Here is a 23,076-nt window from a genome sequence, read left to right as displayed (position 1 = left end):
TAGAAACTGCTTACGGGGAAATCCAGCAAGCAGTTCCTCTTCTTTTATATAAAAGCAGATAGGTGCAGTGCTCTGTTGGTATTAACCATGTTCTGTATATAAGTACCAGCTTGCGAGGGAGGGGGAAGAAGTATTTATAGGATTGAACATCACAAGCCGATTTGCTGTATAGGCTCTAGGTGACACGTTCACTGAACCAAAAGGTAGAGTAGCCTTCGATAAGGATATACATCTGCTTTGTAGTACTTAGTTTTCACAAATAAATTGTAATTGAAACAGACAAAAAGACAGTCCCATCTCTTGTGACTTGCCCAGTCAAAGTCAAGTACAAGTATTTGTCATCACTGGAGCATTTCGTTAGTGCTATCACAGTTAATCTGTCAAATTTGGATCCCTTCAGCTTGGGTGTATGTACGTGTCTTAAATAGGGAGGGATGATTTCTTATGCTTAGTATTTTATATACTCCCATTAATTTGTATCTACTGTTGTTGAGTCTAATCCTTCGTAAAGATGTAATGAGTGTATTTGTGATGAACAAAGACTGATTGGTTTAAAGTAAGACTTAAGCTCACCCAGCAAAATAGCTGATTTGAAATGATGATGGCAGCTGAAACCTGAAAAAAAGAAATCTGCAACAAGTAAAGTAACAGTATTTCACGTAGTATTGAGCTGTATATATATCATTCATTTTGAGGAATGGGCTCTGACATACAAAGATTAGTACACAACCGTCAGTAGGATATTTTGCAAGGAACTTACCTTAATACCTATTTTAGTTTCTTGCTTTATCCTTGGATTTCTCTATATGGGGAAACCATTGGCTTGCCTAGTAGTACTCGTTTGTTATTTTGTTGTTGTGTGTTTCAAGAGGAGTGCTTTTCATGAAGTGGTGGTGCTGTATGTGTTTTAAATATCAGTACTTAATGTTAGTAATCCTCAGCTTCATGTAGTGCATTTAACCTTATATTTTCCTAGATCCAGTCACTCGGATGGACTGTTTCTATCAACAGCTAATAGCATTACTTACTAATTATATTTATATACATATACGCATATGACTTCAAATTAACTTTTATAGCAGAGCCTTCAAAAAGACTGACAATTATAGGAAATCACTGCATGGCTACTAAAATCTCACAGCATGAGTGCCAGAACTGACAGATCTAGGCTTTGGGACATGGTATAAATCATCAGTGGAGGAAAACACCCTTCATAATCAATTACAGACAATTACACACTGCTCTGCAGCTGATTTTGCCACATGGCATTTAAAGATTCCAGCAAAGATTTGTTTGTTTTAAATGCTCCACTGCTTAGAAATGCTTGTAGAGCATTATCTTGGAGCTGATTAAATACAGCATGGAAAAATGTGTTGTTAAAATGGGGATATAATCATGCATTGGTGCATGAGGTTTGGACACAGTGGGCTTTTCTCCTTCTGAAATGCAGATATGGAGCTAAAAATTTGTCTGAGGGTGGTACTTTTCTTGGTTCTGGCCTCCTAAAAGCAGAAAGGAAGCACAGAAAGAATATTTTACGGTGGAAGTCTGCCCTCCTGTTGAGGTTAACATATACCACAATAGTCCTTTCAGTGTTCTGCTCAAATTAAGCCGACTTTTGCCTTCCTTGCTTTAATTAAGCACTCAAAATACCTCCTTGGTGTAGTGTCCTCACTTAAAACAGGTGTCATCAACACACTGAGTAGACCTTGAAGATGTCTAATTCTCCTACCTGAGGTGCCCTTCCTTGCTTCTTTGCCCTGGCTCTGCTTTTTTCCTTTATCTCCGAGAAGCACATATTAGTGAGCTGGGTGATTGCCCAAGAAGTTAATGCATTTTGATTACACGTCCAGCTGCTGCTTCTTGGCACTTGGTAGACCCAAAAGTGACCCAGGAGCCTGTATATTAGCCATGTACAATTACAAGCTCGCTGCAAAAACTCAGTATGGCCTCTGTTATGCCTGTGTCCTATGTACCTTGAATCTTTGCGTAACTGAAAGCAAAAGGAGCGTCCACGGACTTGAAAGCAGCTCCACATGCTGAAATGTGGGGTTCGTGGCAGGAACGTCACCGGTTCTTGAACCTGCGTGGTAAGGGGTGGGAGAGCAGTGCTGCAAGTAGCAAGCTGGGAAAAAGCTTTCTATATGCTGTTACTTAAATGTATAGATGTAGATTGAAGCTGACCATGTCTACTGACCTTGGAGTTGGTAAGGTTTTGCTCATTGTTTTATAGTGCACTCTAAGGCAATGAAAAGGGATGCTTAAGGGATGAGTTCAAAGGTTAATTCTTTACTATTGCAGAAGAGGTGAAAGGCCATTTTGAAACAGAAAAACTCCTCCAACCACAGGCCAGCGTGGGTTGGCTTCATCTTTTCTGGAACAGATTTTTATAGCCCTTGAGCTCCTGTAACTCCTTGTACTGCTCCAATTAATCAATCAGAAGAATATTCCCTGGGAGTACAGTCCATTTTTCTTCTCCCAGACACTGAGTAGTTCCTCTGGATTTCTCATCATTCCTATCCACGTTAATGCGCTTTGGTTACCTACAGCATCTCTGGCCAATCATCCAGTTATTGTGTGAACTAAACATGTGCAATAGTGTTAAAAGGGAAACTGGCAGAGTCTTTCATCTGTTTTTTCTATACATTATTGCTATTTAACTTCTGTGTTTGAAATGCAATAAACTGAAATACTCTGGTGATGCAAGTTTATGTTTATAGGTTTTAACCATGCTAAGACTGCTGAATTGTGAGTGTAAGAGCTAGTGAAAAGATGAAACTCTGGCAGCATTCTGAACAGTGTCTAATACAAATACTGTATTCCTGAAAAAAAAAAGACCCCAGAACATTTTGGGCCATTTCTGATAGATAACGGATGTTATCTAAATTTTACAGCTTCACTTCCATGCCTTCCTGATGTCCCATGAAAACAATGGGTATAATGACAAAGGAAGGTGAGAAAGTAAAGGCAATGTTAATAAACAAACTGATAAATAAATCAGGACTTCAATAAAGATCTTGGTAGAATGGCTGGTTGGTGGATTTTGGAAACATGAAGGAAGTGATTGTAGAGTATTAGTAGTAAGTTTGCAGTAAGAGAAATTTAAAAATGGAAACCAGAAATAAGAGAAATGAAATCTAAGGGAAGTCGTGGGGGACAGAGGAGTTGACACATTGTTTGTGGAGATTTGCGCATTTCTTAGTGTTGAGCTAGTTCATTTAATGAAGCATCATTTTTAAACTGTAGTGAAATAATGAAAATGAGCAAAACACAAGTAAAAGTCAAATTCCAGCCCAGGTTCTCATGCTGACCTGCCATGCAACTCTGAGTGACCAATTCAGCTCCAGCAGGTATGTTCCCCTCTAGGCTGGACATAGCAGCATCTCTCTCGAAGCACTCTGTTCAGTATTCACTTGCTGATTTATTTAGAGCTACGTAGTCTGCCTTAATAGTAGTTTTCTCTTTGTATCCCCAGTGGTCACCATATTTATTAGCCTAGAGGAATGTGCCAGGTACTTATATTTGCTGACAGTAAATATTAACATTAATGATGGTTGGATGGACAAGGGGGAAAGCAGTCCACCTCTCCTATTTGAATGGTAGCCTTATTTGTGCAGTTATACTCTCTTGTTCCATAGATACCACATCTCGCATGCAGAAGCTGGAGCTTCTCATATCAAGGAAGTCTGTCAGTCAGCTGCAAAACTGATTACCAAAGTTAATTATTTTTATAGCAGTCCTTAACACTTTCTTCCTTACAAAACCTCTTTCCAGTCTTAATCTCTGGTCTCAGAAAAATGTGTCAAGAAGCCAGCCCCATTTGATGAGATGGGTTTGAGGATGTTGACCTGCCAAAAGACCTCTCAGACAAAACAGGTTGTCAGAGTCACGATGAGAAATTTGTATGAGAGCCTTAGCCTCGTCTTGTCAAAATACATGCTCTTGTGAAAGAGCATGACATGGTTGCAGAAGCTTTTCAGCCCCATTCTGAGGAGCTCAAGTAATTCTGTGGGCTGAAACACTAATTGTTAATTGGACTTGAAATAAGGGAGCACTAAGTTGCACTTATCAGGTGTCTTGAGACACAAGAGGATTTTGTGTTCATATCACTGTGTATCAGTGATATGCACTCTAATGCTATTAGTATCTGTTGGCTTATAATTGCTTTTTTTAGTCTAGTTATAAGACTTCAGAAACGAAATTGTAGCCTGGTGGCACTTTACATAAGCAAACCTGGTGTCAGGGTTGACTCCAGGTGATGAGGACGAAGGTCGAGAGTGGTAGTTATTCTGAAGTTCTAGGCTTCCAGCTTGGGCAGGGTCCCAAGATGCTGGCCAAGAAGCACCTCCTGCCACCTGATGGGAGGACAGGTACCAGCGATGGCATTGCAAAGCAACCTTCATCCCGTCTTGGCCACCAGATTTGGGCTTGAGCAATACTGTCATGGCCTGAAGAGAGAAGGAGGATTCACGCTTGACGGAGGGAACGGAGTGGCAATACAAGCATTTTTGTTTTGTGTTCGTATTCACTTTGAAACTCTGCGGGGAGCACACAGCAGGCTGCTGCTTGCAGGTTTGAGGAAAGAGCCGTATGGAAGATACACCATTCACCCCAAAACAAGTTTTGTTACATGGATGGGAATAGCCGCCTCCTTTTGCAAAGCAGTTATCGTTAAGTACCTTTGATGCTCTAAAGAAAATGTATTGGTGTTGAGGCCGATGAGAAATCATACTCCAAAGTGAATTACATTTCAAAGTTTTGGACATTATAAATTAATTTTATAAGCTCTTCTCCACGTTGCCTGCAGAATCTTTAATTAAGAATGTAGTTAACTGAAAACTTAAGTATCCCCAATTATTGTGATAGCTTTTTGATGCTTTCAGTAATGAATGCTTAGAAAATATCAGGGAATCCGGCATTTCCTACACAGTAATATGCATGGGATCTCGATCATTGGCGCTGCTGAAAAGTACCTGAGCCTTTGCAAAATTAAAATTGAAAATTTCAATTTAGTAGTAACACCAAAAAATAGTGTCCTGATTTTGAGAAAAGAAATTGTGACATGGACAACTAGAAGCGAGTGGAAGAAGAGAGCTTATTGGTAACAACTGCTCATAGTACCAACTGCCCACTTAGGTATCTGAGGGTGGTGATATACTCTCAGTTGATTAAAAAAATATTAATTTGATAAACAAAAAGAGGGAAAAGTTTATTTAATTTCTCTTCTGAGTGAATGTAGTTAAAACTTATATGGTTTTTGACCTATGGGGCAGAATTACAGCCTTGGCAGCAATTAGAGTTGGTATTGTGCTTACAAGAGAGGGTAAATGTGTGAGAATAGTGCACTAGAAACAAGATTGTATATTCAGCCACTTTCTAATACAGTTCTTCTGAGCTGGCTTGGTTATCAGGTACTGCTGTTTTTCAGATATTGGGTCAAGATTACATCTCCGCCTTTTTTTTTTTTTCCTTTTTGCATCTTGTATTGCAACAACAGGTGTCAGCTGACTCGAGCTCCTCCATGAATTCCAACACACCCCTGGTGAGGATAACTACTCGCCTCTCCTCTACTGCCGATGCCCCCATGCTGGCAGGAGTCTCGGAATATGAATTGCCAGAAGACCCAAAATGGGAGTTTCCAAGAGATAAGTATGTAGCCTGTTTCCCTTAACACTACCTATGCATATCTGAAAAACGTGACGCAGTATGGGAGGACGCATCTTTCCTAATGTCTCCCAGGTTTTCTTTAGTTAAAGAAACACCTCAATTACCTGAATCTCCTCTGAAGATCAAGATCCAATTCAATCATCTGAAATCAGTTTAAGTAGAAACTAAATTTTCTCTGCCTGTCGATCTGATTTTATTTCTGGTTTTCTTGTAGGTTTTCAGATACTTTGCTGAAATGTCACTCTTTTTCTAACAGAGGAGTTAATCTGAAATGTTATTTCAAAATATATGATCTAGACTGGGAGAGATATCCACATACAAGCATTGTTGAGAGGCAGTCAAGATTTCCCCAAGCAATAACTCTGTACCTTAAACCATGTTTCTTAGTTGATTACTTAATTAGCTAATATTTATAAAATAGGTAATACAATATCATGTAGGAGATAGAGAAAGTATAGAATATGGTATTACACAATCTTTTCTTTCTGTCAGGACTCTGGGTAGGATCTTGTGTTAATTTTGTATTAGCCTGTATTAATGGAGATGATGATTTTTCATTTAGGGGGACGTTTTGCATTTTGTGTTCATGTATGTACAACTTCTGTGGCTTAAGAGTATTAGGTTTCAAGCAGAGCATACTGAATTTTGATATATGCAAATTCATATGGCTACATAATATTTGCTTCAAAGTCTGTTGACTACTGTGCAAAATGAGCTTCTGAATAATCTAATTAAAGCTGAAAACTGTATTTCTTAATATAAAAAAGACATGCAAAAGAGAGATACTATTAACACAGGTAGAACCATGATTATATATTAAAGCTAGTAGTCTTTAGGTGGCTTTGAGAAAATACCACCTTTTATCATGAACAGTTCTCTTTGAAAGTTCAGGGTTGTAACTTTTGGATAGAAGAGCTGTAATTCTGAACCTTCTGACAACTGTTCTGGAAATTATTTTAATGATGTAGCTGAAAACTAGTGCAAAATGCTGTAATTGCCACCTGCAGTATTCTAGTCAACAGTGGGGGCCTGTATATGTACTTCTGTCAGCCCATACCCTGGGGGGATACACTAAATGCGGAAAATTTTAGAGTGCTAACATTTAAAACCGGCATTCAGCACAAATGTAGGTGGAGCAGATTTGCAATGAAAGGAGGCTATTTAGAGGCAGTTTATTAGGTTGGGGGGCAGGAGGCACACAATGAGGGGTTTGTTACTTTAGTCCTAGCAGGGCAATAGCACATAAATTAACCAGTTTCCAATGCAAATGTTTGTTCTCTGCCAAGATCCTAAATTCAATTTTAGTTCTGGAGAAAATGCAGGATGACCTCAGCATAGCATACGCTGCCCTTCAGTCTTTGCACCTTTTTAAACTCACGTTTGCTTTAGAAACCAATCCAAAACAGCTTGAGGAATTCTCACCAAGGCAAAGACCACATTTGACAAGGAGTCCGTGGGCTGCCCTTGGGAGGAACCGCGTCTCGCTTCTGTCTTGTGCCTGAGAGATAAGCGGGGTTTTCAAACCACTTAGCCCTGGCCTAACACTCTTCTGTTGATGATATGACAAACTCTCCCTGTATTTCACGCGGGAAGGTGGAAGTCCATGCTTTTAAGAACGAGTCCTTACGTAGATCATATCTGTGAATCGTGCTTTTGACCACGGAAAACCAAGACCTGAAGGACTCGGTTATGAAAATGCTCATCCAAATCTGGCCCTTGCTCTGGATAATGTTAAGAACATCCGATTTGCCGAGCACCCTCCCCGATTTCTGCCATGGCGCTGCTTCTGGATGTTAGGTGATGTTGTCTGCGAGTCGAGGAGCCTGAATCTGGCCCTTAAGCACTTAGGCCGGGACCAAAAAGGTTTTGCCCAGAGGCTTGGAAGTTTCTTTTGTATTTTATCTCTTTATCGTCGTAACGCTGAGATTGACATCTCTGCGTCTGTCTGTTACAGCTGAGCAGGTTTTGCAACCAGGTATACATTCCACAAAATGCATTTTGCATAGCCCACTTAATGACGGCTCTTTTTTAAAAGGTTTCTCACATTGATACTGTGATTATAACGGAGTTTCAGTTTCCCCCAATCTCTGCTTCCCGCTCTCTTGAGCGGAGCCCGGGTGCCACAGGCTGGAGGCACCTTCTGCGACCCTCGTACATTGACGCTTGTGGCAGCAAAGAGCCCGCAGCCAAGAAACGGCCACTGTGCTAGACCCAGCTGTGGGTAAATAAAGCGTCCCGTCTCGCCCCTTAAAGGATCAAAGCGCTGGGGGGACCGCACGAGGATGTCAGAAGAGCCATCTTGCTGTGGGTGGGGAGGCTGTGGAGAAGAGGGCTCGCAGGGGATGCTCGGATCTGCCAAGTGCTTTGTCCTGCCGAGGTGCTGCCTTTTGTGCCAGGGAAGGCAGGGAGGGCATCCCCCCTGCGGGATTTGGAGCAGAAGAGCCGAGCCGGCGGCCATGGCAGCTCCTGGCGGCCGTTCAAGGCGCGCGAGCATCTTTGCCCGGCTTCTCGCCGCCGTAACCTCTTGCGAGCCTTCGCCGCACGCTTGTCGCTGGCCGTTTTGTCCTTCCCCTTCTCTCGGCGTCGTTCTCCCTCGTCTCTCCCGCAAGAAGGCGGCTGTCTGGCCACCTCGTCAGCCACACGAAAGAGAAAGGGGTGTGATAATTACCCGCAGCTGCACCCAAACACGGTGTCTGCTTACTTGCCGTCTCTGTCCTGTCTAATCCCTTTGGTGGGAGAGATCATTCGGCAAATCTTTGCGGCCCGCGGCCCCAAACAGGAGGCACGAATATGAATTTTGAGCTAAAATGAAGCTGCGTGAGAGCACGTTTGATTTTTCCTTTCTGTTCGCACTGTGTCATTATATCACAGGAGTTAATAATATTTAAAACATCCCCCCCTGCTCTTAATACCACCCTTTACCACGCTAATCATCAGCTGCCTGAAAGCGACCACATGGCAACGCATACAAAGAAACTTTTCTTTCATCTCCTTTCAGTCAACGTGAAAAAGACGACGACCGTCCGTGTTACGGTGACAGGAGAAGCTTTCGTGTTGCTGGCTGCTCCTGAATTTCAGCGGCGGCCTGATGCTTTTTGAAAGCTCTGCCCTTCCATGCTGTGTCTCGCCAGTAGCCGTTGTGTACAGCCTCTTATTACAAGGAGAGGGAGAGCTTAAAAGCTGGGTTTAGCAACTGCTCTGCCCTTCTGAGGTGCTCGCTATACCACCCCTAAGAAAACATACTGCAGCGCGCGTGAAAACCGATGCGCACCCGGAGTCTCATTAGTTCCATATGATAAATGCTTCGTGCTACAGCAAGTTGTTGAAAGCTTTTTATATTTAGCCCTGGAATTTCACTGGCTGCATCCCTTCACCAGATGCTGTGTGTTAATCTCCTGTTTACACCTCCAGGCTGACGCTGGGTAAACCCCTGGGAGAAGGTTGCTTTGGGCAAGTCGTCATGGCCGAAGCGGTGGGGATTGACAAAGACAGGCCAAAAGAAGCGGTGACTGTGGCAGTGAAGATGTTGAAAGGTAAGAAAATTGGGTGATTAGGGATCAGAATGGGTGATATGGCAGTTCTCATCTACGAAAAGTTTCTTTTGTGGCATCTGAACCCTGTCATCATGGGGGGGTCAAAGAGCACATAGCTGACCTCAGCCTTCAGCAGTCTGGGGTGTAAATCTGCACCCTTGACAGCCTGTTTATCTTGAGCAGTGAGTATTTAGGAGCCAGGAGATGTATTAGCATCGTGTGGGTCTCTCTGCTTTTAGTTTAGTTCATGTCAGAGGCTGGCCGTGTGTAGATCCCAGCCCATTCAGTCCAGGTGGTTGGTGCCTATTTATTTTGAATTTAATTGTAAGGTTAGTTTGCAGGAAAGGCAGAGTTATTGGAGGTTTGATAGCTAAGGACAGCGTTTTTATGTCGGATGTTACTGTGTTGCCTCATAACATACAACACTGAAGAGATGGTCAGTCCATCAGAGAGGTTGAGACTATTTTTTGTTAGGACATAACAACTGACTTTGTATAACGTACAGTGTATGCTGGAAAACAAGTCCTGTATTCCGCCTTTTGAAGCACACGTTTTACACCAACTGGTGAGCCTTAGTGAAGTTCAGGCTGGCACGCTAGAAAATATGAACTGAACCTGTGTCTTGTGCAGATGATGCTACAGAAAAAGATCTGTCTGACCTGGTGTCAGAGATGGAGATGATGAAGATGATTGGGAAGCATAAAAATATCATCAATCTCCTTGGAGCCTGTACCCAGGATGGTGAGTAGAGAAAAGAAACTAGCACTTTCCAACAGGTCTGTGAAAGTCTCGTTAATCATAATTTTTCAAGAGTTTTTAAGGAAGCAGTCATGCCGTGATGGGATTTTTAGATATTTCCCTAGCTTAGCAGCAATATTTTAACTTCTGTCTCTCATTATACTTGCAGCTTTAATGTGAGAAAGGGTACTATATCATGTGAAAACTCTCTAATCCCTTGCTGTAGGGAAAAAATGGCATTTTACAGGGGCTTTACCCACGCCTGTTGTTCTGAATTGTCAGTCCTGCTTTAGTGGAACTCGTATCCCATGAATTTGAAATGACCACTTTTACTCCCTGAAGACCACAGTGTTTTTATTAAAAGCTAGTTAATGTCATGTAAATTGATGCAGAATGCCATAAAACTCTGGAAATTAAAAAAATCTTAAGAAGCACTTTCACCTTGTTTGAGATCTTACTCCATTTTCTGATGGAAAATGCTTGCGTTTCAGTATATTGCATGGAGTGGAAGGAATAGGCACCGGGTCAGGGTTTAGGTACTTTCAGCCACTTTGCACCAGTCACTTCTCCAAGTCCGGACCTCCTTTTCTTTCAAGTTGTGTGCTTAGTGATTTCACAGTTAAACATTTATTATTTTAGTTTGTTTATTATAGAATGCTCAAAGCTTCTTTACATAAAACCATTGTATCCTTTGACCTTACTCCAGTTTTCACACGGTTCTGTTTATCCAAAGGTCCGTTGTACGTGATAGTCGAATATGCTTCCAAAGGAAACCTGCGGGAGTACCTGCGAGCACGCCGCCCCCCGGGGATGGAGTATTCGTTTGATATTAACAGGGTACCAGAAGAGCAGATGACATTCAAGGACTTAGTGTCATGCACATACCAGTTGGCAAGAGGCATGGAGTACCTGGCTTCACAAAAAGTAGGTAGAACTCAGCAAATACTGCACAAAGAGCATGGTGCCTCATCTCATTTGTGTTCAAGAATTTGCTGGGAGAAAGATCTTTCTCAAACAAGTTGCATAATCCGTACTCTTGAAAATCAGTGGGAAAATTCATACACTTAAAGTTTTTAATCTCTGTTCAACAGTATTGCAAAAATGAGGCCCAGAATGGATCATTTAAAGTAAATATTGCGCACATATCTGCACTTTGAATTCATAAGCACAGGTGGTCACTTGATTACACAAGTCACATTACTCCACCCGTGAGACATCAGGCACCATTTGCCTTCTGTTTCCCGTCAAACTGACCAAATTAGCTCACATAGTGATGTAAATAAATGAATTCAGTTACTGAAAGGATTTACAGAATGATAACAGGCAGAGTTGAGAAGACCACTAGCTGCCGGGGCAAAAAATGTGAGCAGGAGAGGCAAAAATAAATGGAGTGAATTGGTCACTTAAATTAGGCGCTTTAATTAAAACTGGTGTTTGTCAGGAGAGCAAGCTTGTTGAAAGAATTTATTTATCCTGTCATGTCCCTAGACACTTCTTCAAATTTCCTTCAAATGTTTTTCTTTTTTTTTTTTTTTTAACCAGTAATTTGATTAAATTATAGTTATGAAACTTTAAATAGCCCTGTATAACTAACTCTGTAAACATATTGTGGCTTGGGGGACAAACAGTCTTGAATATCTTGGCTGGTGTTTGGACCCAATGGCTAAACCAAAGCACCAGATATTGATGATAAGCACTTCCTGCAAGATGTGGAGTGGTTAGTGGGGTTTGTACCGATTTCCAGTCATGTCCGCTCCCAGGTATGGAGCTGGTTTTAACCAAAGACCAGAGCTGAGTGTAAACCTCCATTCCTGTTGTGTAGAGTCATGATTTTTTTTATTGCTTTTCTGCACTTGTAGAGGCTAGGGGGAGGGGGAATCGAGATCTAATTTTGCTTTTATCCTTTTATTTTGAAATGGTAATTCTCAGCACAGTAGGGTAGACAGGGTGACTTGCATGACACCAAGACAAAAATCTTCTAATGGAGTAAGCATGAGCATTGTATTAGGTAAAGCACCTTAGGATATCTCTTTCTAAGAGTAATGAAACATTTGCCTGGCAATGAGCCATGTCCCAAGAAAATAGAAGTGGTGTGAAAGGAAAAAATAAATCTTTTGATTGGCAAACCTTGAGAACAAGCATCCGCCTAAGAAGCTCTGAAGTGCTGTTGTAGGATAGTGCCAAGAAGGTGTGTGCTCGCACAGATGCACGCGGCAGAACCGTTTCATCCTTCGTCCAGTTCCTTTGCAAAAACACTTGATCAGCGCAGCGCCGAACTTGACAGAATGTGAGGCACTGCACAAGGCAGAGGGAAAACAAAGGCAGCACATAGTAAAAGTGCGCATTCCAGTTCTTCAGATATCCCACCATTTCTGTTTGTATTTCACTAGTTCTCTTCCCCTTAGGGATCCATTTACTGAGCTGGAATAATAAGAGAGCTGGTCTTCTCACGGTATTTCCATCATGCGGGAACTGTGAGAAGGCCAGTGTTCTTGTTATTTCAATCCAATAAATGGCTCACTGAGACTTCAAAAAAGCAAAAAATAATAATAATAATAATAAAAAAAATTATGATATTTGGGTACCTACTTTTTGCCTTACAAAAAGTTTATGCCTTACAAGCAATTGTACTTAGAAACAATATTCCATTTCCAAAGTTGGATGGATGCTTTTTAAAATTCTCTTGACACGTCCTCTCCGTCATGCCAGTACTGCGCAAGAACAGGGGAGCTCCAGATACAGGGACTGGCCCAGATAATTGCAAAGAGACAGCAAATCATTAGGGCCAGAGGGTCGGCTATGAAACCTGTCAGATACGGAAATCAGTAATGGCACCATTTCAAAGATGGGAAGAGTCTCAGTTGTAAAACTGTAGGGTATGAGAAAGCAGAAATATACTGAGAGAAGATAATAGGGTTTGAATCATTTGGCGTATTTGCTCAGAGGTGTTAACATGCCATTTGAGGTGCTCTATGGAACCCCCAGCCTGCCGTTCTGGAAAGGCAGGGGTCTGCTGTAGATCCTGTGTCATCCCTGGTAGTCTCATCAAGATACCTTGGATATCACAGGGCATCTCCGATGACAATGTGTACTTCTGTTTGGGCAACCGAATTGAGTTCCTAGTGTCTCGGCGGCTGTTCTTGCAGGGTTGAGAACAGGGATGGGGAAGTAGGAAGGCTGGTCTCTGTGGTTTCTGCTACCGTAGCATTGCTGGTGCTGAATTAGAAGACTGATTTGATGCTGAAAGCATGTGCTGTTGTCTGGTCCTGTGTACATAAAGGCATTGCTGGAGCAGGTTTTTCCTGGCAGTTCCCCATGACTAACCCAGTGAGGAGCAGAAGCTTTGTAGTCTTATTTTACCCATGCAGGATAAGAGATCTCAGAAAATTGCTGGGGCAAGTTATAATGCAAGAAAGAAATTGGCTGTTGTACAGTTTTTTGTAGTGGTTCATTCCAGCATGTCTATGCACATGCTGAAATAAAGAGGACAACATAAAGAGTAATCCAAAATTGAGGAGGGGAAAAAAAAAAAAAAAAAAAAAAGATATTTAACTTGAAAACTAGAAGAATATCCTGGGGGGATTCCAAATGCAATGTGTCTTACCATGCCCTTGCTGCCATCAACCCTAATAAGGTTGCTTAAACACAGGAATAATATCCAGAGCAGTCACAATGTCCTTTCAGTGTCAAGAATCAGTTGCACTTTTTCAGGATAACGCTAACATGAAGGCAAAAATCTCTGGGGCGATAACATTTTTAGTTTCAGTATCAAACGGCCCAGCCCAGACTGTGTTGTTTTGGTTTAATTAAATTGTTACGGTCTCATGGTTGAAGTAAATGGGGCACCTATGTCTACACACTAGACATCTAGTTTAAAATTATATGTTGTGGATATATCTCGTATTAAGACCTTTATAGTGAAAATGGTTGCACTGATACAGACTGTCAGTTTTTAGCTCTGGTGAGATGACACAATTTAAGAGAAACAATTTAATAAAAAGCTCATTAACAGTATTTGTAATGAAAGTGCTGCAAGACCTGTACCTGGGCGTGTGTAATGGAGAGTGAATCACAAACAGTGTGGCACAGTTTGGGTCACCACCCAAGCTTTCAGCCTTAGCAAAATATAAGTCTTAAATAAACTGAGCTTTTCTAAGAGACTTCTTAGGGCTGTTGTTCAACTTGGAAACACCAGCTGAGGGGATGGATCGCAGTAATTAAGACAATCATATTTCACAGGCTTGCAGTAAATGTGTGGCTTTCCCACCTTGTGATTTAAGTTAAAAACTGTAAAGGTGACTTAGTTATGGTGTAGAAGTAATTTCACTTTTACAGCAGTTTATTTCAGTGGGGCTTTTTTTTTTTTTTTTTTCCACCTTCTTTTCTTTTCTTTCCAGTGTATCCATCGAGACTTGGCTGCAAGAAATGTTTTGGTGACTGAAAATAATGTCATGAAAATAGCAGACTTCGGTTTAGCCAGAGACATCAACAATATAGATTATTATAAAAAGACTACTAATGTAAGTGGACGGTTTTCTTATCTCTGGAAACAAGTGTTTATTTCAATGATTCACTTCAAGACTGCGGTTATAAACTTGATGGGCTGCTTGTATAGCAGCCTCACTTTTCATCACAGACAGAAAAAGGGGATCAAGGACATAAGCGTTTCTGTCACCTCTTACAGTGACAGTTAAAACCATAACCAAAAGTGATAAGCAAACTCTGTTAACCTCCTTGATAATCAAAGATGCCCTATGTTGTATGATTTATTAGAAATGCTAAAATACAAGAATAGTTTTTTGTGTGTCCCTGACTCCAATTACTTGAAAGAAGTGGAAATATTCCTGTTGATTCCAGCTCATTTTGTACCAAGCCTAGGATCTTGAAAAACACTGTATAAACAGTGCTAGCAATAACCGTAATAGAAATCCTGTTTATGTGTGGTAATGATGCATACAGCTTTATGCCTTTTGCCTGTAGTTAGCTTGTTATGTACAAGTTATGGTGGTAGCATCAAAGTGGGGGCTACAGGTTGAGAAAATTGATTTCTACTCCTCACTCTGCCTCTGTTTTGCTGTTTAACCTGTACCAAATCAAGAAGATAAAACGTTTCAGATGTAGTTATTGGTGTCTAGTTCGAACAGCTTATACCTCCTTCTCAGGGGATCTCTTAAGATCCTGACGAACTACATTCGGGTTTTGATGGGAACTTTGCACAACTCCTTCAGTTCTACTGACTTTAATATTTTGTATAAATATTAATTATTATTAACAGTCGTGTTAAGTGGCTTATCTGTGAAAATAAAGTACCCAGGTAAGGGTACATCAGTACTGGAGGGAATCAAATGTTTTCATATCAAATTTAATGCAATTCCTGGGCTCTGAGCAGAGCAGACGTTGTGTGCAAAGCAACAGGCCGTTGTGACTGTGAGCGTTGGATTACTGCAAAAGGTGGAAGAGGAAAACAAAATTCTTGGGTTTAGCGATCAACTTATTTTTGCAGGCAGGCCTAGTTTTCAGAGGTTTATTGATTGTTTTTCTTGTCTTTAAAGAGCTATAGTGGAATGATCTGTTTAATTTTGATCTGCTTATCCTGTCATTCTCCTAGCAAGCAGTCTGGGAACTTTGGGAGCCCTCAGTGCTTTTAATTTTATCTTCCATGTTTATATCCTTTTTTCTTAACGGTATCCCTACTTTAGCCCATTTTACTACTTTTTCCCTGAAAATTTTAAAGGTAAATTATGTGCTGGTTTGCATTAGCAGACTGTTCTCTGAGAATTGATTCATCTTTTAAAAAAAATTGGTGTTGAAATCATCCTGTCAATTGCTACCGTTTTAATTTTTTTTCCCTTCCCCTCCAAACTTACAGGGACGGCTTCCAGTAAAGTGGATGGCTCCAGAAGCTCTGTTTGACAGAGTTTACACGCATCAAAGTGATGTGTAAGTGGCTTTATTTGAATGGAGTTTTGGGGGCTGGGAGGGAAGCTTGTTTTGGTTTGTATCTGTTAAAGTTTGGGATATTTTAAATATATTTTCCTGTTGTACTTTACCTTTAAGCGTTTTCATTCTGTTTCACATATTAATAGATGGAACAGGACTTGCCCTTAGAAAGTGAGGATTTTATGGTAGACTGCTAACCAGTGCTCTGTTACTAATCTGCCCAGCTTCAAAGCACATGAAAGGTGGAAAATGCTAACCTCCTTCTGTCAGTGCGGAAGTTTCCCCCCTTGAACTTATTTACGGATGTGCAGCTACAAAGAGTCTATCTAATTTGCTTGGCTTTTGACATACTCTGGACTTCCTTCAGGTTCAAAAAAAAAAAAAGAGAAGAAAGAGAGAGAGAGGAAAAGAAGAAAAGAAAGTTCCTGAAAACTTCTTATAAAAATTTGTGCTAAGATTAGGTATAATAAAACATAGGCTGGATATAGTGGAGAAGTTTTCTCTGATTTTTAGAAGTGTTATTGCTTCCCAGCAGTACATCACATGTAGCAGGAAATCATTGGACTCTGACACTTCAAAATCTTTTAATACGTGCACAGAGTCGCTGGCTGATGCAACTGCTCAGGATTTATTCTGCTTCCTATTACAGTTTCCTAGGCCCATCTACAGTACTCGCGTGCATTGTGCTTGAAGTAGATGTGTTATTTTTTATGCAATGCAGATGAAGATCTTATGTTTTTTATTTCTCCAAGAGAAGCTGTTAACCGTAAAGGGCTGGATGCTTCCCAGCACAGGTGTAAAAGGTTATGCATGTCAGGGCAGGGTTAAAAAGAAAAAGGGCAGGGTGGAGAAAATAAGAGGTATCTCCTCTTTCTTTACTCTGAGTGTACTTCCCAAGCTGCTCTCTCCTTAAGACAAGCATTTACTGAGGCTTTTCCTGCAATCTTTACATTACTTACAAAGGAAACTATATACACAGGTTAAGGGTGGATCAAACTTTTGTTTTAAAATAACATCTTGGCAAAATATTTAAGTGAATGTGACTTAAACCACTGGTTCAGGACTGAAAGTCAGTCTGAGCTCCTCAGCAGCCGGGTAGCGTGAGGATTTCAGTGCTGGAACTTGGAGACTCTTGGCCCCATGGTGGCTTTGAAGACAACTAAAGATAATATTATTGTAAGTTTGTGCAAACAGTTTACTAAAATACACCGCTGCAAAGCTGGGAGAGCTGCGGAGAACCTCGGGAGCCAGCGCAAGCTGTGTGCTGTTGCTCACCTGGCAAAGCTGCCTGCCAAAGAGCCCGAGGTTGCCAGCAAGGCGTGATGAGGCAGGCTCTGGAGGAGCTAGCAAGCAGGCAGGAAAACTGGCTTAAAATTATCCTCCTTCATTTCCTAACAAAAATTAATTAAAAAAAAAAAAAAAAACAACAAAAAAACCCCAAAACCAAACAACAAAAAAGAAGAGCAGAGTGATGCAAAATTTTTTTTGTTTTGAGCAGTCTGCTTTTTCCAAAATATTCTGCCACATAATTGCAATCCAGCTCAGCTGTGAGTGTTCTGTAAATAATTAAGCTGTGAAGACGCAGTTCTTTGCAGTAGCCCTGGAAACTCGGGTGCTCGGCGCACACCAGACAAAGGCAAAAACCGTGTTTGAGAACATGCTCAGGTCAGTTTTGTTCTATACGCTGCGTCTGATGCACTTCACAGATTGATGTACAGGCAGATGCTGATTTAAGCAATCTCGTAAGAGGGACTACTAAGAGGCAGATCTACTAACACAGTTTTCTCTTTGCTTTGTAGTTGGTCATTTGGTGTGTTAATGTGGGAGATCTTCACATTAGGAGGATCACCCTACCCAGGAATCCCAGTGGAGGAACTTTTTAAGCTGCTTAAAGAAGGGCACCGAATGGATAAACCTGCCAACTGCACCAATGAACTGTAAGGACCCTTATTTGCTGTACCAGGATCGCAAGGCACAAACTGTTCTGAATTCACGTGGTTAATACTACCTCCAGCAGAATCAAACATTTTCAGAATTACTTGACTCTGAAATTGTGGATATATGTGTGCGTATAGATATGTAAAGAAAAGGTGTGAGAAGGTCTTCAGGAAATGTTTGACAGAAGATAATTCTTTACACACCTTGCTGTGATCCCATTGAAAAAAGAAGAGATCACCTACAAGCGAGTCTTCATCAGTGTTTTTACACCCATATTTGTTTTATTTTAATCTCATTAACATGAAAATTCCTAAATGGCACACATACCACTAATCATATGTAAGGTACATCAAGGTGGTTTTGTACACAACAGAATACATCTGGGAACTTCTGCATTAACACGCCAGTATCTCCTGGTGACGAGGGGAGAGTGTTGTCCCCTTCTGATATTTCAGCATAGCCCTTAATTATTTTTAAATTTTTTTCCCCCATTTTAATTTCTTCACTTCACAAAGACTTCAATCCCTTACATGCAAAAATATTTAAGCATGTGTAATTTAATACCATTGAAATTCGCGGGATAGAAGGCTACAGAATTGGGTCCACAAAAAGGTACTTTAGACACCGGGCAAGAGAGATACAGGAGGTGAAATGCACCTTTGAGGGAAGGGAGTAAGTATTGCACAATTTTGGGAAAGTCAGTGGTCTATGTGTAGGGCTGTGGCTGCTCGCTGCTTTACTTGTGATGAAGAACATTGTGTATGAAAAGGTTTACGAGAAGGACGCGTGATTTTAATTAAGCCAAGAAAATGTGTATTTCTTACAGCTATATGATGATGAGAGATTGCTGGCATGCTGTGCCTTCACAGAGACCGACTTTTAAACAGTTGGTAGAAGACTTGGATCGGATTCTCACTCTCACAACTAATGAGGTAGGTAAATTGTTTCCCTCCATAAGCTGCTGATCAGGACAAATGGTTCAGGAGACAGATGGAATTTATTCAATTATGAAATCCCGCTCAAGTTGTCTTCTTGTTCTGTTTGTCGTTGTCCTCTGAGGTTACACGCAGCTAAACTATGTATCCTATGAAATCCTCGGTTTCTTGCCATTATGCCTTGATTTATGTAACTAAACAGAAACACATCTTTAAAGTGTTTTTCTTCATTTCTCATTGCTTCTTTTGATGTTTTAGCATAGCAGTATCGAGGGACTACACGCAGCAGGTTGAGAGGCAATGTTTGTGTTTCAATACGAGTTTCATGTGAAGGAGAGATGTAGAGTTCATGGTGTTTTTCATTTATCGACTCAGTTTGATTCCCAGCCATGATATCTAGGTCAGAAGAGGAGAAATCGTCAATGGTAGATTTCAGATTATATGTCTGAGAGTGAATTAGGTTCACTGAAATAGCTCTCTGTGGAGGGAACGAGGACCCACGGGGAACATGTGAACAGCCATCCAATTATCCAAAGGTCCTGCCTCACACTGCTTCAGGTTGGGATATATGAATGCAAAAAGGTTTTATTTGAAGAGCATTCTTTCAGAGGTCTGAGATATTATTAGTTTTAGCAAGGAACACACTGATTAGGATATTCACACAGGAAATCGGTTCTCTTATCACTAAATCACATGCATCTTTGAGGAAGATCACAAGTGATGGAAATGTTGATTCTTTTGGTGGAAACTTCTTTTGAGAGAAAATGCTTGGTGTCCCAGAAATATTTTACAAATCCCTATCATTGATTCCCTATCAAATGATATGTATAACGGGAGGAAAAAAAAAAAAGAATGAAACTCTTACAGAGGAAGGTTGCAATAAATTGTTTTGACCATTTCAAAATAAATTTTTCAGGTTTGCTGTGATTATAGCACTTCTTTATAGGGGGGGGGGAAGGTAGAAAAAAAAAAGATTTGGATCGCTTTATATTGGTCCTCAACATTTTTCAGAATTTCTAATTTTTCAGAATTGCCGGAGAAATCAAAACTGGATTATTAAGCAGCATTAGGAAAGGCAGCATGCAATAGACATGACAGGAGAACCTAGTAAAGAGATGCCATTTTTAATGATCATCGTTTGCCCAGTAGATCCGGTTGAAAAAGATTCTTTGGCTTCAGTAACATCTATATATTTATCTGGATTCTGGTTTTAAGGCTTACCCTAAAAAGCGGCACCTTCAGGAATGGCTCGGAGATGGGGCAGGAACGTGCACTCCCTTCGGAGCTGGTAATGCAGCTCTGCGTACCGTTACCGTTTTCCCCTCATCCAGTCCCGACTGCATCTTTTCCTGCCTAATTTATATATGATTTCACAAGAGCGGTTGGAGGTGGGCTGGCTGCCACCGCGGAGCGCTGGGTGGCTTGGACTGGATATGCATTTGCAAATTCAAGAGGGAGGTTCTGGGCTGCAATTCTAAGCCTGGGAAAGGATATTGCTTTCTTTTTTGTGTGTGTTTAACCATCTTGCCTTCCCAATTCTGTACTGCTCATGGACCTGGAATGATCTCAAAGGTAACCTGAAAAAGCCTCTAGGGTTATGTAAATGACTTTAGACTAGAATCATAGGAAAAACGGCTGGAAAAAGCTCAGGAACACATCCAGTCCATCTGATCGGCCTACGGCAGGATCCACTATACGTTTGTCATTCCTGACAGATGTTTATGTAACTTGTCCTTAAAGATCTCCACTGCTGTATTTCTGCATCACCCCTTGACAGTGTATTGCTTTGTTTCGTTAGTCTTGCTTTTTTGAAAGTTTTTCTTAATCTCTAATATTTCAACATAAGCTGTTGCTTTTGTCCTATTTACCCTGGACATAGAAAGCAAATTATTTCACTTGTCTTTGCAGCACATTTTACATTCCTGAGAACTCGTCATATTCTCACTCACTATCTCCTGAGAACTCCAGTGTGTCCCATTTTCCTCCATAGCTTGTGCTTTTGAGACCTCGAATTTTGTGTAATCCGCACAGTTTTCCTGAAGCGCAGGTCCTTTGTGCGTCAGTGTGACAATACTTCTGCTTAAAGTACGGTGGCACTTTCCCTTTCCCCCCAGAATGCCACTGTTGATACAGGGCCAGCCTGGTTTACCTTTTTTACTCAAAAAATTGCTAGGGCAGCCAATAATATCTTCTTCTGCATTTGCGAAAGTAATGATTTCTCTTTAAATGGTAAAGTCTTGCTCTTCTCCATGCTGAATCATCACCTGTTGGGGTGCGTTTTGTTGGTGTTTTGGTTTTAGGGTTTTGTTGTTGTTGTTTTTCCCCCCAAAAGCCATCCTCATGTTTCCCAGAGCAGCGTGCAATGTTTCCCCGATCCGCGTGAGCAGAAGTCACCAAGAGTCAGCCTCATGGCTGTGTTGTTCTATCAACACCAGGAACCATCCTGATACTGGAAACTTCTTATGCCCCTTTAAGTGACTCTGGCCCTTGACATTGGATAAGGAGGCTGAAGAAGGGATAAGGATCCCATTTTCATACTGGATTCATAACTGAATTATATCAAGCCTTTTGATATGATGAGCCATGCCTGATATCCCCATGAGAAAGCCCCGTTTCTTAAAATACTGGAATACTTTCTTCTGTCTGTCTAGAAAATGCTTGATTATTACTGGTCACATAGGACTGGTTTGCTAATGAATCAATACGAGTCAAGATTGTCCTCATGGATCTTCTAATAGATCCGTATGGATCCAATAGATCCATAGTTCCAAACTGACTTCTCTTGCTGCCTACTGTATTTGTTGGCATTTAAAACTTGCATTCCTCCCCTCTTTTAAAATGATAACCATTTTTTAACAATAATATGGTAATGATTGAATTTCTGACTTAAAAAAATACGTTAACCAAGACCTAAATTACCCCAAACCTAAGCACAGCAGCATAAAATACTGACTGAGGTGGAAGACTTGTCTCGTCAGTAGGATCATAACTTGTGGTTTAGCAAATGAAGAGATTGCCTTTAAATGAATGCAGCTGCCTTTAGAAGTTGAAAGAGAAGGAACATTTCAAGGAGAAAAATAACTTTATTCTCCTGCCAAAACTGTTGTTTCTAGCAAAAGAGCCTTAACCCAAAACTTGGATTCAGCAGATATTATTTCCTTTTTTAATGACTGCTTTGGTCACGGCTACTCTGGGACACACACACACACACACACACAAATGTGTAGTGTAAAAAACCCAGATCTAGTGAATTTAATTTTGTTTTCTTTTCAGTTCTTTTTTGCACGTATGCCACTGCATGTTTAAACACAAATTTAATATCACAGAATATAAAACAGATATTCAAAGTGACCAAAGGAATATAAAGTTGGAAGTATCTTTCCCTCTCCAAATCATTACCATGTGCTAAAGAAAAATGGTTCTATTTAGGATGAAATTTCATTTTTATCATTGTGAGTGAAAAGTCCTCTTTTGATGTGGTTGGCATGTTTATTTCCACTGACGCGGCTAATGCTGGTGATGTTGGACTTCAGAAAAGTACCGTGTTATTGGTTTGTTTTTTCTTTCTCTATTCAAGCTCCTTGTTTTATGAGATATTTAAGCAACAGGCACTTTTGAATGCAGTTGTGTTACACAAATAAGTGTCGTTTTTAAACAGTCTTTTACCTGCTCTATAATCAAGCCAAATCAGAGCAGTGGTAACATGTTATTGTCAGTTTTACTCACTGTCTAAAAATGCAACCTATTTCTTTTGTCATAGGAGTATCTGGACCTCAGTGGACCTCTTGAACAGTATTCACCCAGTTACCCTGACACGAGGAGTTCGTGTTCTTCAGGTGATGACTCTGTTTTTTCTCCCGATCCAATGCCTTATGAACCTTGTCTTCCCAAGTACCAACACATGAATGGAAGTGTTAAAACATGAGAAGAAATCATACAGAGGAGTAAAGAAACAAGAACATCAAGCTACCTACCATATACAAAACAAAATCTTTTCTCCAGGACCTTAATGTTTCTGCTTGTACATATGAAATATGGGGGGGGGGAACCGAAAAAGGAAGAAAAAAAAAAAAAAAAAAAAAAAAAAAAAAAAAAGAAAAGAAAACTTGGAGGAAAGCAGTCAGATCCTACATAAAGTATCTCATAATTTGCATCTTTTAAATGTTCCCAACAAAGAAGAATGTTTATGAACTGTGTCTAGATACCCATTGCTATCAATTTTCTGGCTTCCTGTAAGCTGCAACAGACTTTGTTTGTACAATGGACCAGTTGGACTTGAGGCAAACTCCGGGTCTGCCTTTCTTGTTTATTTTGTAATATTTGGA

The 23,076-nt window shown here is 40.7% G+C and overlaps 1 protein-coding gene across 5 annotated transcripts in view; it reads left to right on the top strand.

Annotated features, from left to right (window-relative positions):
- Positions 1-22,826, top strand: part of FGFR2 (fibroblast growth factor receptor 2) — an 84,670-nt gene extending 61,844 nt beyond the window's left edge. For all 5 annotated transcript variants that reach the window (XM_049809986.1, XM_049809985.1, XM_049809987.1 and 2 more), the window contains 9 exons: positions 5,498-5,649; positions 9,079-9,200; positions 9,831-9,941; positions 10,672-10,862; positions 14,336-14,458; positions 15,808-15,878; positions 17,678-17,815; positions 18,643-18,748; positions 22,512-22,826. In XM_049809986.1, coding sequence (XP_049665943.1) covers positions 5,498-5,649; positions 9,079-9,200; positions 9,831-9,941; positions 10,672-10,862; positions 14,336-14,458; positions 15,808-15,878; positions 17,678-17,815; positions 18,643-18,748; positions 22,512-22,676 — 1,179 coding nt within the window. In that variant the 3' untranslated portion in view covers positions 22,677-22,826. The remainder of the gene's footprint in view (positions 1-5,497; positions 5,650-9,078; positions 9,201-9,830; positions 9,942-10,671; positions 10,863-14,335; positions 14,459-15,807; positions 15,879-17,677; positions 17,816-18,642; positions 18,749-22,511) is intronic.
- The last annotated feature ends 250 nt before the right edge of the window (positions 22,827-23,076 follow it).

Source organism: Accipiter gentilis, chromosome 9 (genome assembly GCF_929443795.1).
Source record: "Accipiter gentilis chromosome 9, bAccGen1.1, whole genome shotgun sequence".
Lineage (NCBI taxonomy): Eukaryota > Metazoa > Chordata > Aves > Accipitriformes > Accipitridae > Astur > Astur gentilis.
The sequence above is the reverse complement of the archived record's forward strand: the minus strand, read 5'-3'. Positions and strand labels throughout refer to the sequence as shown.